Genomic DNA, 14804 nt, shown 5'->3' on the forward strand with positions numbered 1-14804 from the left:
TCCATCTGTCCAATGGCCAGCTGCACACATCCGTCCACATCAAACCCACCAACAAGCAACAGTACCTCCATTATGACAGCTGCCACCCATTCCATATCAAACGGTCCCTTCCCTACAGCCTAGGCCTTCGTGGCAAACGAATCTGCTCCAGTCCTGAATCCCTCGACCATTACACCAACAACCTGAAAACAGCTTTCGCATCCCGCAACTACCCTCCCAACCTGGTACAGAAGCAGATAACCAGAGCCATTTCCTCATCCCCTCAAACCCAGAACCTCTCACAGAAGAACCCCAAAAGTGCCCCACTTGTAACAGAATACTTCCCGGGACTGGATCAGACCTTGAATGTGGCTCTCCAGCAGGGATACGACTTCCTAAAATCCTGCCCCGAAATGAGATCCATCCTTCATGAAATCCTCCCCACTCCACCAAGAGTGTCTTTCCGCCGTCCACCTAACCTTCGTAACCTCTTGGTTCATCCCTATGAAATCCCCAAACCACCTCCCCTACCCTCTGGCTCCTACCCTTGCAACCGCCCCCGGTGTAAAACCTGTCCTATGCACCCTCCCACCACCACCTACTCCAGTCCTGTAACCCGGAAGGTGTACACGATCAAAGGGAGAGCTACATGTGAAAGCACCCACGTGATTTACCAACTGACCTGCCTGCACTGTGATGCTTTCTATGTGGGAATGACCAGCAACAAACTGTCCATTCGCATGAATGGACACAGGCAGACAGTGTTTGTTGGTAATGAGGATCACCCTGTGGCTAAACATGCCTTGATGCACGGCCAGCACATCTTGGCACAGTGTTACACCGTCCGAGTTATCTGGATACTTCCCACCAACACCAACCTATCCGAACTCCGGAGATGGGAACTCGCCCTTCAGTATATCCTCTCTTCTCGATATCCGCCAGGCCTCAACCTCCGCTAATTTCAAGTTGCCGCCGCTCATACCTCAACTGTCTTTCAACAACTTCTTTGCCTCTGTACTTCCGCCTCGACTGACATCTCTGCCCTTAACTCTTTGCCTTTAAATATGTCTGCTTGTGTCTGTGTATGTGCGGATGGATATGTGTGTGTGTGTGTGTGCGTGCGAGTGTACACCTGTCCTTTTTTTCCCCTAAGGGAAGTCTTTCCGCTCCCGGGATTGGAATGACTCCTTACCCTCTCCCTTAAAACCCACATCCTTTCATTTTTCCCTCTCCCTCCCTCTTTCCTGACGAAGCAACTGCCAGTTGCGAAAGCTCGTAATTCTGTGTGTGTGTTTGTGTGTTTTGTTCATGTGCCTGTCTGCCGGTGCTTTCCCGCTTGGTGTGTAAAATTCAGATAGAACACAGCAGAATAATTAGACAAAATCAAGTATTAAAATACCAGTACAGACACATTTAAAAGGGGACAGAGCAACTTAATTAGAAATAATGGGTGGCCAAGTAACTCTGCAATATACTTAAATCATACAACTAATTTTTTGGAAAGTAGTTCTGCCATTACACAAAATTTTTAAACACAAATCTCACACACACCTCTTTATCAGTTAAAATAGAGGGTAGATCTGGGGGAAATCAGGTGTCAGGTCATCACACAAAACACACTCAATTAAAACATGTCATATCAACAGCTGTATTCCACATCTTTAACACACTGGTGGCCTCTTGCACTGAAAGAAAAAGCCACTTATTAATGGGCAAACAAGGAGCACTGTACAGGACTCCTCACCATGGACGTAATACTGTTTATTGCAAAGGTGAATGCTGTTACACTCAAAACACTCCTTTGAGGGATGCCATTCCCCTGCTTAAAATAGTCAAACAGGACATTAATAACCATGTGACCCTGTATCTAAAGTACTTTTCTGAGAGGGAGGACTATATGAAAGTGGGGAGATGTCCACCTGTACAGCTGCAGCAAGTTGTTATGCATGCAGGTAGTATTGTAGGCCTTTTCCAAATTGAAGAATACACTGACCAGGTGATGCTTATGTAGGAAACCTGGTTAAATGCTGTTCCTAACATGGTCAGATCTATGAGTGTGGAGTGATACCTCCTGATGGCACATTGGGAGTGACTTAGTAATGAATTTGTTTCCAGAACCCACACTAGGCACCTCCCTGACCATATGCTCCAGTGTATTTCCTATGCATCTAGTGATATTGATGCTATGATATCTACTGGGGTATGTATGATCCTTTACTGGACATAAAATTGGGATTAAAAGGCTTCTTTCAACTAGTCTGAAAATACTCCTGTCACTCAAATTTCATTAAGAACCTGCAGGAGGATGTCCTTTGAATGCTAGTCAACTGATTGTCCATGCTGAATGTAATCAGGTTGTGGGCATACACAGAATCATGAGCTACTGGAACACTGAATCCAACTCCCAAGAAGAGAGAGGAAGATTGTAATACTCCATGTTGGTATAATAGAAAACCAATAAACCCTCTCCTTTATTACCTGACAGTGACAGAAAGTTGGACGCTGGCTATACTCAGCCACAAAGTTCTTACAAGAGTCCACCTTTGTCTCAGCTATGTATCCTGGCAATATTAGGAGGTATCCCTGCTCTCATACAGCCATTATTTGTGGTATTGAGTTCCACTTGAAAATCCACCAAATGGCTTCCCGTACTTTATTTGTGAGTGTAGATGTATTAATGGAGTTCAGGAACCCTTATTTAGACTTCTTCTTACTTGCTCCAATCATCCTCTTCACCATTGGCCCAACCACCAAAAATGTTGCAAGATTCTCACCCACACGACACCAATTGAACCACAACACAGTCACCCTCCTGGCCCCAAATGAAGAATGACACTCATCATTCCACCAACAAATAATCTTTTGCATTGGACTGGTACTTTAAGCACACAAAGAAATAAAGATTAAAAAATTAGAGTGGACTTGAACTTTGCATGTACAGTGTGCAATGATTACCACTATAACATGGGCAGCTAAAGCATATCATCTCAAGTGGAAGATAACACTGCCTTCAGAAGCTTTCACATCCTACTATGTCACCAGATCATCATGGCTTGACTTAGAATTCTGAGGTACTGTAAGTTATTTTAGCACCTTGTGAACAACTGTAATATAGGCTATATGGTAGCAGCTGGCCAATGGCCAGGTTTTGTGTCATAGACTATACCTTGATCATGTAAATTGTTTAAATGTTGTTTATGGATGTAATTTTGACTTTTTAACATTTGTTGTCATTATTATCTCACTTAAAAAAGTAAAATTTCCCCAAAATATTGTTATGCATCCATTACAGAAAGAAAATGTGTGAAGTGCCTTAGTGTTTTCTCATAAAAATTACACACTGAATTATATCTGCTAGAAAATCAACTAAGAAAAATGTTGAGAACATAAAGAGGGTCATGGAAGTGAAGTAACACTCAATTATATGTTTTGTAATGTACATAAAGAATTTTGTTATGACATCTAACAGACAGTGGGACCTGACAGAACATTAGTTACACTTCTTCCCTTTCAATAGAATGTTTCAGTCTCTCAGATACATGTGGATGCTGTCTGGCATCAAGTAATAAAAATATTTATTCCCTCTCAACACACAATACCTAGAGCCTGACTCGATGGTACTCAGTATGGTTTGAAATGACACCAATGTGAAATGACAATGATGTCCAGCTAATATCACTGATATTATGTTGGCTACAAAAAAAAATAGTTCTACTGGCCATTAGAGTACATCTTTATGAGGCAGACAGATCACAGGCAGCATGTCTCTGATGTGGTGTCCTACCACAAGAATTTCCCCATTGTGATGGTAGGTGTAAAACTAATGTACCAGGTGGTTATAATTAAACTGATGGTGTTCCACATGCTGCATTGAAGGCTGTATATATCGCAGGACATTGAAACATTGTAGATATGTTCATTAACTGGTTTGTTCACAGACTATGGGGAAAAGTTAATAGTTCCACTTTTTGCCACCAGGTGAAAATTTGGTGCTATAAGCATTCATAATGCAAAATGTTTCCTGTTTTGATGTCAGTACACTGTTTGTCACTTGACGACATGTTGATTTATACTGTGAAGTGACTGTTAGTGTGAATGGTTAAGATAGTTTCTGCATGAAACATGATGGCTTCTAAGAAGAAAGTCTGTGCACTGCTGATAATGTTGTTTAATCAGAATGGCAGTAATAGGAGCACTGCTCAAATCTCAAATTCTGCAGCCAATGCTTGAGCTGTGTCATGGGAATTGTCTCCACCTGGTCAAGAGCTAACATGATTTTGCAGTGCATTCTACACTGGTATCCCCACAAGATTCAGAATGAGCACCACGTTAAGCCCCAAGATAGGCTACAATGCAGTGACTTTGCCCTCCAAATTCTGGCATGTATAGAAAAGGGTGGCATATGGCTGGGGAATATTCTTTGAATGGATGAGGCACATATTACTCTGCACAGTGAAATGAATGCACAGAACTGTCATGTATGCGGTTCTACTCTATTACACGTTGGGCATGAAAATCCACTGCTATCAGCTTATGTGACTCTCTGGTTCGGTTTCACAAGCTTCTTCATCCTCAGGCCATTTATCTTTGAGGAGTGACACCTGGTGGGCCTGTTAGGTGTACAGTGACATCTGCACATTATAAGGACCTCCTTTTGCAACACTTGATTCCAGATTTGCAAGAATACAACTGTGTACATATTACTATTTTCATGAAAGATGGGGCAACAACACCACATGTCACTTGTTAGTTGAAAGATTTGCTTTGAGAAACCTTCAGTAAAGCCTGCATTATCTTTAGGCAATCTCAAGATGGGTGGCCTTCCATACTCCTGACCTAAATTCATGTGACTTGCGGTTGTGGGGAGATCTGAAAGATCGTGTCTAACAGTGATGTATCCAAGCTCTTCATGATATGAAGGATAGCATATGATGACATACCACTCAGATTGCATCGCATATGCTGAGACCAACGGTTGACCATACCATGTTACAGGTGCAGCATGTTGCCAAGTTGTAACCTGTGACCATACCCTAATAAAATTGCCAGAACCACTGTTATGTGTTTGGTCATTCCTCCCATTTTATAACTGCTGACAGCACCATATTTTCACCTGGTGGCACAAGGTGGAACTATTATTTTTCCACATACTCCGCGAGTGCACCAATTACTGAACATACCTATGATGTTTCAGCATCATGTGATGCATACAGTCCCCACTGCAGCACTCTGAACACCATCAGTCTAATTATAACCACATGGTATCAAGAAACAACATCCACAGAATGTCTAACTTCCTTTAGATCTTGACACCATTGTCTAATCACGTCTTCACTACAGCTGGGTCCCTCTCCTTCTGGGGTCTGAGTGACCTACTTATACTTTTCCTCCAGCCCCTCTCACCTTCCTGAGGAGGTTACTATTAATTCTGAAAGCTATGTAGTGTGTTGTTTTTAATTTTATATGTGTGTATTGGCAATACTATGCAGTTTACCTCCTGAAGGTAAAACATGGGCAACGATTCTGCCTCAAATTTAAATTCAAAATCATAGCCTCATGCTGCTGCCAGATTAATTTTCTTAATACATTCAAGGCAACACAATGAACATATGCAGAACAAATACACAATGAATTGGGTGTCATCTGGTCTACAGTTTTTATGAAATTTAAGAATGTTTCACATTTACTAATTACTAAAATAACATAATATTAGTAACCTATGCAGTTTTATACTTACTTGACAAACATGGCCACAAGTGAGACACAGACTACTAAAAGGTCGAGAAGGTTAAATGCTGATCTGCAGAAGGCACCATCGTGGAGTATAAAACCATAGGAAACCATTTTTAAACATATCTCAACAGTGAAAACTGTTGTGAAGAATATGTCAAAATGTCCAAGAATCTGTAATTAAAAAAAAAAAAATACATATACCAGTTTTGTGTGTGAGTATGTGTGTAATATTTTATTCATATACACCACAGTGTTCATATAAATTTGAATTACTTTTCCCTAAATACCAACATATTTTTTTAAATGTAAAATGTTTGAGTAATACAACAAATAAAACATCAGTTTTTGATATTATGATTTTATTCTTACATCATTTCTTGGAGTCTTCTGCTGTAGAGGTTCTTCAGCAGCAAGCATGGCAGAAGAAATCATGATGCATGCAAGTATAACATTTCCAAAGTAACTGTGGTTACAAAACCAGTGACAGAATACTCTGAACCTGTAAAAGTAGAGAAAGATGAGATATTCTTGTAAATAAATTCCCTTGAAAACTCTTTGGAATTGAAAGGCAACTTATTTTAACACTTCATATTTTTTACAGTAACAGTTATTAAATTTATTAGACCATACAAAGGTTATATAAGACATGTCAACCATAAACATATTTGAAACAGATTGAATAAGATCTAAGATACATCATGGCATACATTGGTACAACATTATTAGGAAGTTTTAGTGATGGAACAATAAATGTGATTACTTTAATGTTTCTATAATGAGGAAAAACTCAAATATACTAGCACTGAACATTAATGACACACAAAGCAGCAATGGTTTTATTCCCATCACCACTACTCAGTAACATCTTTATTCAATAAACAATGACATGCAGTAAATCTCTTCATCATGCTAGAATGCCAAATCTAAAAAATGGATTTTATTAGACTATGCTTCAAGCGTATTTTTCACTTTGCTTTTGACACTGAACTATCTTTTGTTATAATATAAACTACAAGATACAACACATTACTAAGGCTTGTTTTGTACTAAATATTAACACAGTTTGAATATGTGATGTATATTCCATCCTGCAAAGCTGTGCTGTTACTACTAATTGTACCTATGAAAACGCTCACTAGATGCAATTCCATTCCATAGAAAAAAATACAGGTTTAACAATGATTATAACTACTGTACAATAAGCTTGGAGTTCAGTTGCAGAAGCTGTCATTAAATGCAGAGTGAACGGCTGTGGGGAGAAAGCTCTTGATTACTAAAGTTGCAATGATGGTTTGTCTGGAACTAACAGATGAGTCTATCTATCACCTGTTGGACTCAGAGAAAATGAAGAAGGACGATGCTTGAGGAATAGGCTGCTTCTTTGTGGCGATGTTGAACTCTGAGAGACGACGTGGCCGAGCTGACACACCGTCTTCCATTTCCATGTCTGCGTCACATAACACAAGATAAACGTATCAGACACTTGATCAAAGTTAAGGCACGACCGCTACCACTTGGCAGGTAAGGACTCCTGAAATTTTTTTCTAAGACCGAAAATGTATTACAAATAAGAACTGTACAATGTAGAAATTGAATGTGTTACAGTTAAATTATTTACCAAACAGCCATGGCACAAAAACTGAATTCAGCACCAATACTGTTCTTTCAAATGCTGAGTTTCTCAGAAGACTGGCAGCACATGTGATAACCTGTATTCTGTGGCTTCACTGTTTTCAACACTTAAACAGAGACTGCAAACAGGGCATGTTCCCTTGATAAAGGTAGATGGGATACAAAAAAGGATAACACAATGAAAGACACACTTTTATTTTCCTTAAAACTTATATCATATTGCATCAAACAAATAAATATCCTTTCTGCTTCTGAAATAAGTCAACAGGATAAGGGCACATTGGTTTAATGAGAAATCTGGATGATGTGCTATGATATAAAACCATAATGAATTACTGAAAAGTAGTGCAACCAAAAATCACAATTCCTACATGTCATAGAATAAAAACTATGAATGAGAATACATTGTAGAAACGGTTTACACTCACCTTGTGATACCAAAAAATTGTATAAGCAAGTATCATTGCACCTGTTACAAAGGAAGTTGAATTTTTGTATACAAAATGGAATACAGGAAAGAAATGGGGTTCCACTGTGGCATAGCGGTCGTGCTCAATGTCTTAGTCTTACCTGTTAGTGTGGGAAAGTATAAAGAAGGCACTTCCTGTGGGGAGTGGTCGAATGGTTGTTTTGATGCTGATCTCTGACATTCTTCGGGGCCTTGCAGATACGGTTGGCATACCATCTCCATCTACTTCATCTGAAAATTTTGATTGCAAAGCGCACTCCTTGGCACAGACTAATGACAAAATGCTCTGATATTGATATTTATGTGTTTGTTTTTGCTTTTATGTAACTGTGCAGTAAATTAGTAATATGGTTCTTATTTCCTTGTCTTTTGTGTGAAGGCAATGATTTTACAAAATTAAATCTGAAATGGTAAATTTTAAAAACTGCCATTCAAAATAGTTTGCTTTTGACACTTATACTAAGTTTTCAAATTATGCAGCAAAGAAAAAAAATAGGAAAAAATTGACCAAATAAAAATGTTTACTAATTAAGCAAACTGACATATACATCAACTCTGTCAAAGACATAGAATGGCAAAACATCCAAAGCAGAATGAGGTATCTGTTTCAAGCGAACAGGAGCTAGATTGAAAAAAAATAAAAAATCTTAGGTATTCTGCTCCTATAAGTGAGGTGCAATTCTAATTTCTTGAGATAGAATAGATTCATATTATTTGTGCAGTCAGTTTATCTTGAACATGGTCCATGATACAAGTTTATCAACTGTCCAGATATATGAGATATATGATCACATCAAAGACATGGTCGCCAGTATTGGGGATGACAGTCGTCTGGCAATGGAAGGATGTACACAGTTGGGTCACATATTTTGTAACTTAAATGTGAGCAAAACACAATGAAACTTGTCATTCATATTCAGTTATGCCACAAGAGCAATAACGAAAGATTGTAGGCAATGGAAAATTACATTCAAGTATGCTGTATAAACACCAATGAAGATTATATTGTCAAGAATTTATTCCATTCCATTCTGTCAGGCTGGTACAGCAACCGTTTGGAATTAGTTTGGATTGAAAAACAGTCTGGGTTGAAAAGTTATTTATTTCACTAATGCATTTCATCATTTTGGAGCATAATCAGATTGTAACTTGGTATAAAATTCATCCATCGCAGATGGCATACAGAGAGAAATTATATTATAAAACTTGATGGATTTAACATGACAGTTCAGACTGAAATTGTAGGCATGTTACAAAAAAACTGATAATCAGTGGTAAGTAATAGAGTAACTGTCACTAGTTGTCCTCACTATGGGACCTACAGTATGAAGGTATGAAAATGAATATATCCCCCTGTAGTAAGGTAGGGCTATTTCAGAACTAAACATCACAACAGAGTGAAGTTTGACCCCATGTTAACTGAAGTTCCTACAGCTGTTAATTCAGATTTTGAATCAGATGTGAATGGAAATCAACAGTACTGTTATGCGAATATTTAAAAAAATCCTGAGTCACACATACACCTATGGTCAACAGAATGGTAGTTAATGCTTGAAGAAAATAGTTTCAATTGCATTTTCAGGTATTTTTACTCTTTATATATATATATAATGAGTATATGATGACAACAGAAACAGAGGTGACAGAAACAGAGGTTTCTCAGTAACATTATACAGTGGAATTTGCAAGGCTTGTTGGTTCTTCACAAATTTGTACATCAGATCATTAAGTTAGCAAATTTATTTTGTTTTCTTAATACACTAGTTGGCTATCTCCTTCAATGTCATTCAAATTCTGCTTTCAAGATCTATGAAGTATTTAATGTTTTGACAACATCATGAATAAATAATTGTATATGAAGATAATAACAGGAAATTGCACTGATTTCTTTTCATTATAAACTGGTCCCCTCTATGTATACAGCTCAGTTGCATAGGACTCATGGTTAATTCTTTCCTTCTTTGCATTTGCAGTGTACATACTAATCTCGATTATGCTGTAGAAAGGTATTGAACGGTATTTCATGAAAGTATGTGTTAAATATATGTGGGAACTGTATTTCCTAAGAATATGTCATTTATCTATTAATTTATTCATTTGTTGCAGTTTGACAGTTTTAGAAAATATATAATTATTTCTAATTTAACTGGATTTAACTGCTGCTGTACAAGTGTTATTTAGTATGGAGGAGAAACTAACTATCTAAAATTAGTACAAATTAGTAGGATATTAAACAACTGTGGCAAATGTAATTATTTTCCTCTGAATGTTGCTATTTTAAAATTAGATAAGAACAATATGTGATCCATATACATTGTACTGTAACCAACAGAATCTCATGAATTTACCTGTAAATGACATTTACCAAACGAGTTTAAGATGATAGTATTATCTTTAAATTTGCACCAGTGTAATTTTTGTATGTCATACCTGTTAAACTACTATTAACCTAAATCATCACACTCAGTTATGTTAGTTACTTTTATGATCCATGTTTGCACAATAAATCATAATGATGTGAATTGAGTTAATTTACATTCAAATCACAAATTTGTAAATATGGTTACATGCCGAACATTTCTTAGTTATTTTTTTAAATATATGGATGTGAATTAGTAATTCACACCCATCATCTTTTACACATTACAATAACACAAATTCTTCTACAGAATAGAAGGCATTGTTAAGGAGAAACTTTTGCACCTTGTTTTCAAATTTTACTTTTCTGTCTGTCAGACACTTTATATCACTGGGTGATGTGATCAAAAATTTTTGTTGTAGCATTGTGCAGCCCTTTCTGTGCTAAAGCCAACCTTAATGAGGTGTACTGAATATCATTTTTTCTTCTGGCAAAGTAATTATATACATCATTATTCCTTTTTAACTGCTGTGGATTATGTACAACAATGAGGGAATAAATATACTGTGAAGCAGTAACCAGAATGCCCAGCTCCTTAAAGATATGTCTATAAGATTATCATGGGTAAGCCACACATATTATTCTTACAGTACATTTTTGAGCAATGAAGTCTTTATTTTTTTTAAAGATGAGTTACCTTGAACATTATCCTATCCTGTATGACATTAATGAAAGAAGATATTAAAAATATGTCAACTTACTGATTTGTCTCTCCCCATGATTTTGAAGTGCAACTGTGACTGAACTAAATTGTTTTAGGAGCTCCAAAATGAGCTTTTTCCAGTTAAAGTTCTCAGTGATATGAACACCTAAGAATTATGAAGTTTCCACCCTATTTATTATTTCCTCAGCATGTGTTACACTTATGATTGGTGTAGTACCCCCAAACATGCAGAACTGAATATGTTGTGTTGTGTCTTTTCAAAAAAAGGGCAACATCATCAGTAGAAAACCAGTCAATCATTCTCTTAAGAGCATTGTTTACCATTTCCTCTGTTTCTGTGTATATGCTTGGAATGATTAGAGCACTCATTTCATCTGCAAAAAGAACTAGTTCTGCTTGTTGTATATTAGATGGAAAATTGTTTTCATATCTGAAGAACAATGGTGGACTTAAGATTGAGCCTTGGGGAACCCTAAACACAATCTCTCTCCAGTCAGAATTACTCCCTAGGCTACGTTTGCTGAAGTACCAAGTCCAACTTTTTGCATTCTCTTGGTTAGATATGATATTATACATTGGTTGGATATACCATCAATCCCATGAAACTTCAATTTATCTAGGAGAATACTGTAATTCATTCAGTGAAATTTTTTAGACAGGTCACAAAATATACTGACTAACACTATTTTGTTACTTAATGCTTGTAAAATTTGGTGAGTGAACATCTAAATGGCATTCTCAGTAATGCAACTCTTCTGAATCATAGACACTGAGGATATTGTAGCTGATAAGGTGAGATAATGTTCTAGAACAAATCACCTTAAAAAAAATTTTCGACAGTGATGTCAACAGTCAAACAGCTTAGTAGTTATTGACATCGCATTATCACCATGCTTAAAGAGGGGTTTAACAACGGCATATTTCAGTCTCTCTGGAAAACTATGTTAAGTTAGTGATGCATTACATATTCCAGATAAGACTGGGCTTAATGTATGGTAACAAATCTTCATTAGTCTCTTATAAACACTGTCAAAAGCACATGAGCTAAAGAGCATGAGCTACTATTTTCAGGGAATATATAATTTTCTTAATTTCAGAAGGAGACATTGGTGATTCACCAATATGACTGAATTTTATGTTAGTTACTTTTTCAACAAGTGGCTGTGATTTTTCTCTTGAACTGTTTGTCCCTAAAATTCCTACTGTATTTAAGAAATGATTATTAAATATATTTGATAACTGTGAGTCATCATTTATAGTTCAGTCCAAATACTCACTTATTCCTGTAAGTACCTACACAAGGCAAATTTGGATGTTACTTCTATACAGTAGCACTAAGACTTCTCACAGAGCACTCTTTCTTCACAAATGAATGATTCCTCAACCCATGAGTCTCAAATAGCACAAATAATTTAAGGTGCTTGCTTGTATAAAGTGCATTAAAAGAGAAGCAAGTTGGAGACTGTAAAATGGAAACCATAAAAGGATGATAATTTCACTGCCTGCAGAATAAGGCACAGTGCCTGTATGAGCACTGAGCTCCCAAAATTGCTGCCAGAGGGACATATTGGCACATCTGTGTAATGACAGTGTGTGCCACATGCAAGCACTGTCTACTGCACTCAGTTGTGCTGGAAACCATGGAATGAGGGCTTCAAAAGAAGACCAAAGTGTATAGTGTGTTTCCTGACAACAGAAAGTGTGCGGGGAATGGAAATTCATCCAAGAATAGCACACGTTACAGGAAGCACTACATGTCTTTTGCAAAAGTCAAAGCATGCACAAGTGATTGAGGGAAGAGCAGATGTTGGCTGACGATGCATGGTCTAGAATGCCACAGTGCATTAGTGATATCATTGTACAGCAGGTGGATGTCCTCATTATTTGAGACTGGTGAGTCATAGTAGCAGCGATTGCTGCAGATGAAGAATACTGTGTTTGTTTATATCCTTCATAGATTACATTAATTGTAAAGTGTCTTTAAAAGTACTAACTGTAATAAAATAGAAAAAAGTTGTCTATAATAGAAGGCATATTCAAGAAATGGCATTCAGTATTTCATTCATTGTCAAATGATGTCTGCCCCTGGTAGCTGAGTGGTCAGCGCAATGGAATGTCATGCCTAGCGGCCCGGGTTTGATTCCCAGCTGGGTTGGAGATTTTCTCCACTCAGGGACTGGGTGTTGTGTTGTCCGTATCATCATCATTTCATCCCCATCGACACACAAGTCACTGAAGTGGCGTCAACTCAAAAGACTTGCATCAGGCGAATGGTCTATCCACCGGGAGGCCCTAGCCACACGGCATTTCCATTTTCAAATGATGTTAATGTTTTTTCCTAACAGTAACTTCTCTCTCTCTCTCTCACACACCCCCCCCCCACAAAAACACCCCCCCACCCCCACCCCCCCACCCCCACCCCCCCACCCCCCCACACCGCACCGCCCCCCCCCCCCCACACACACACACAAAAAAAGCAGTGACATTTATTTTGTGTATCTCTTGTCCTATAATATGTTAATAAGTGTTTTGAACTAATAGCGTACGTTATGATTGAGATGTCTTCTTTATCTACTATCAGTTCAAAATTTACAGATACCCAACTGGATAAAATTTTTGGCAACTATTTAGTAACTGCAAAAATGAAAACTGTCAACTCTACTCTGGGCATCTAGTGTCATGACAACATGTAGATTTCATGACACATTTTCTCTGAGCACAATATTGGATAGAAAGAGTACAGTACTGCTGAAAAGATTGGTGCTATAAAAGTGACTGCAAAGCTTAATATACACTTACAAAACACAGTGTTAGTTATACTCCTGAGATAGGAATTACATAAACTAAACATCTGTGGTAGAGCAGTTGTTGTCCACATACTAGAAAATATATTAATGTAGGAAAGAATCTTGAGTAGTGTAAAGGGTGTAAAATGTGCATTATTAATCCAAAAAAGTTTAATGATATCAACAAGTAAAATTTTGATGGTTGAAGAGTCATTAATTTGAATGCAGTCCGATTCTGCCAGCTGTATGTCATCTGGTGAGTGTCCATCAGAGTACCTCAAACTGCTGCCTAATGGAAAAAAACTCATGTGCACTCCATAAGTACTCTGCAAACTGAGTAGCTGCTTTCTTTGTATAATGAATACCTGATCTACCAAGGGGAGTCCTAGAATTCCCCAGCAAATAATGCAGCTCCAGAAATCTGCAGCCAAGACTGTCACAGAGTTGATGACGCCTTTGGTCAAGACCCTCCACTCAGCTCCAAACCAACGGACCTAGATTAACTCTGGGAACAATGCTGCAAATTGCGAGCTCTGCTTACACCCCTTGCACAACGCCAAAAGCCTTCACCACTTTTGCAAGCCACCTATACGAACCGAGGATGGCATCAGAACTCAAGTGACAGGTATTGTTGGTGCTGACAGTGAGCCACGACTTGCAGATGACTGCACCCTGCACACATTGGCTCCCTGTGTCAAGCAATATGAGTGTGTTAACATCAGCCAGTAATCCTGCTGTGAGCACAGATCCACCATTTGGGTACACTAGGAGGTGTCTCAACACCAGTGGGCAAAACAAGTGATACCTGATGTGTCCCATGTGATACACCAGATTCTCTTTCATATTTTGAAGCAGCAGTCAGAAGATAACTGCCCATAGCCAAAAGCACATTCACCTGTTCACTAACTGCAGCAAGTTCCTTCAGTGTGCTCACAGAATGGACACATCCTACTCATCCTGGTATTACTAACATAAGAATTTATTATTAATGTGCACAATAAAAACAATAACTCTAAAATGAAGACTTATTGGACCCCGATGTAATTACTTCCCAATCTGTAGATGACTGATAGTTTAACTCACTGACCTCTGATACTGATACCCTTTGTTCCTTATTTTGTT

At 37.9% G+C, this 14804-nt stretch overlaps 1 protein-coding gene across 18 annotated transcripts in view; it reads right to left on the reverse strand.

Annotated features, from left to right (window-relative positions):
• Nucleotides 1-14804, reverse strand: part of LOC126297395 (muscle calcium channel subunit alpha-1-like) — a 1224415-nt gene that overhangs the window by 295700 nt on the left and 913911 nt on the right. For 12 of the 18 annotated variants that reach the window (XM_049988154.1, XM_049988157.1, XM_049988140.1 and 9 more), the window contains exons 19-21: nucleotides 7915-8044; nucleotides 6082-6211; nucleotides 5717-5883 (exon numbers count right to left, since the gene is read on the reverse strand). In XM_049988154.1, the coding sequence (XP_049844111.1) occupies nucleotides 5717-5883; nucleotides 6082-6211; nucleotides 7915-8044 (427 nt within the window). Of the gene's footprint in view, nucleotides 1-5716; nucleotides 5884-6081; nucleotides 6212-7038; nucleotides 7160-7914; nucleotides 8045-14804 lie in introns of all 18 variants that reach the window. The other 6 variants (XM_049988156.1, XM_049988153.1, XM_049988150.1 and 3 more) reach the window with 1 other exon arrangement.

The sequence above is a fragment of the Schistocerca gregaria genome, chromosome X (assembly GCF_023897955.1).
Source record: "Schistocerca gregaria isolate iqSchGreg1 chromosome X, iqSchGreg1.2, whole genome shotgun sequence".
Taxonomy (NCBI): domain Eukaryota; kingdom Metazoa; phylum Arthropoda; class Insecta; order Orthoptera; family Acrididae; genus Schistocerca; species Schistocerca gregaria.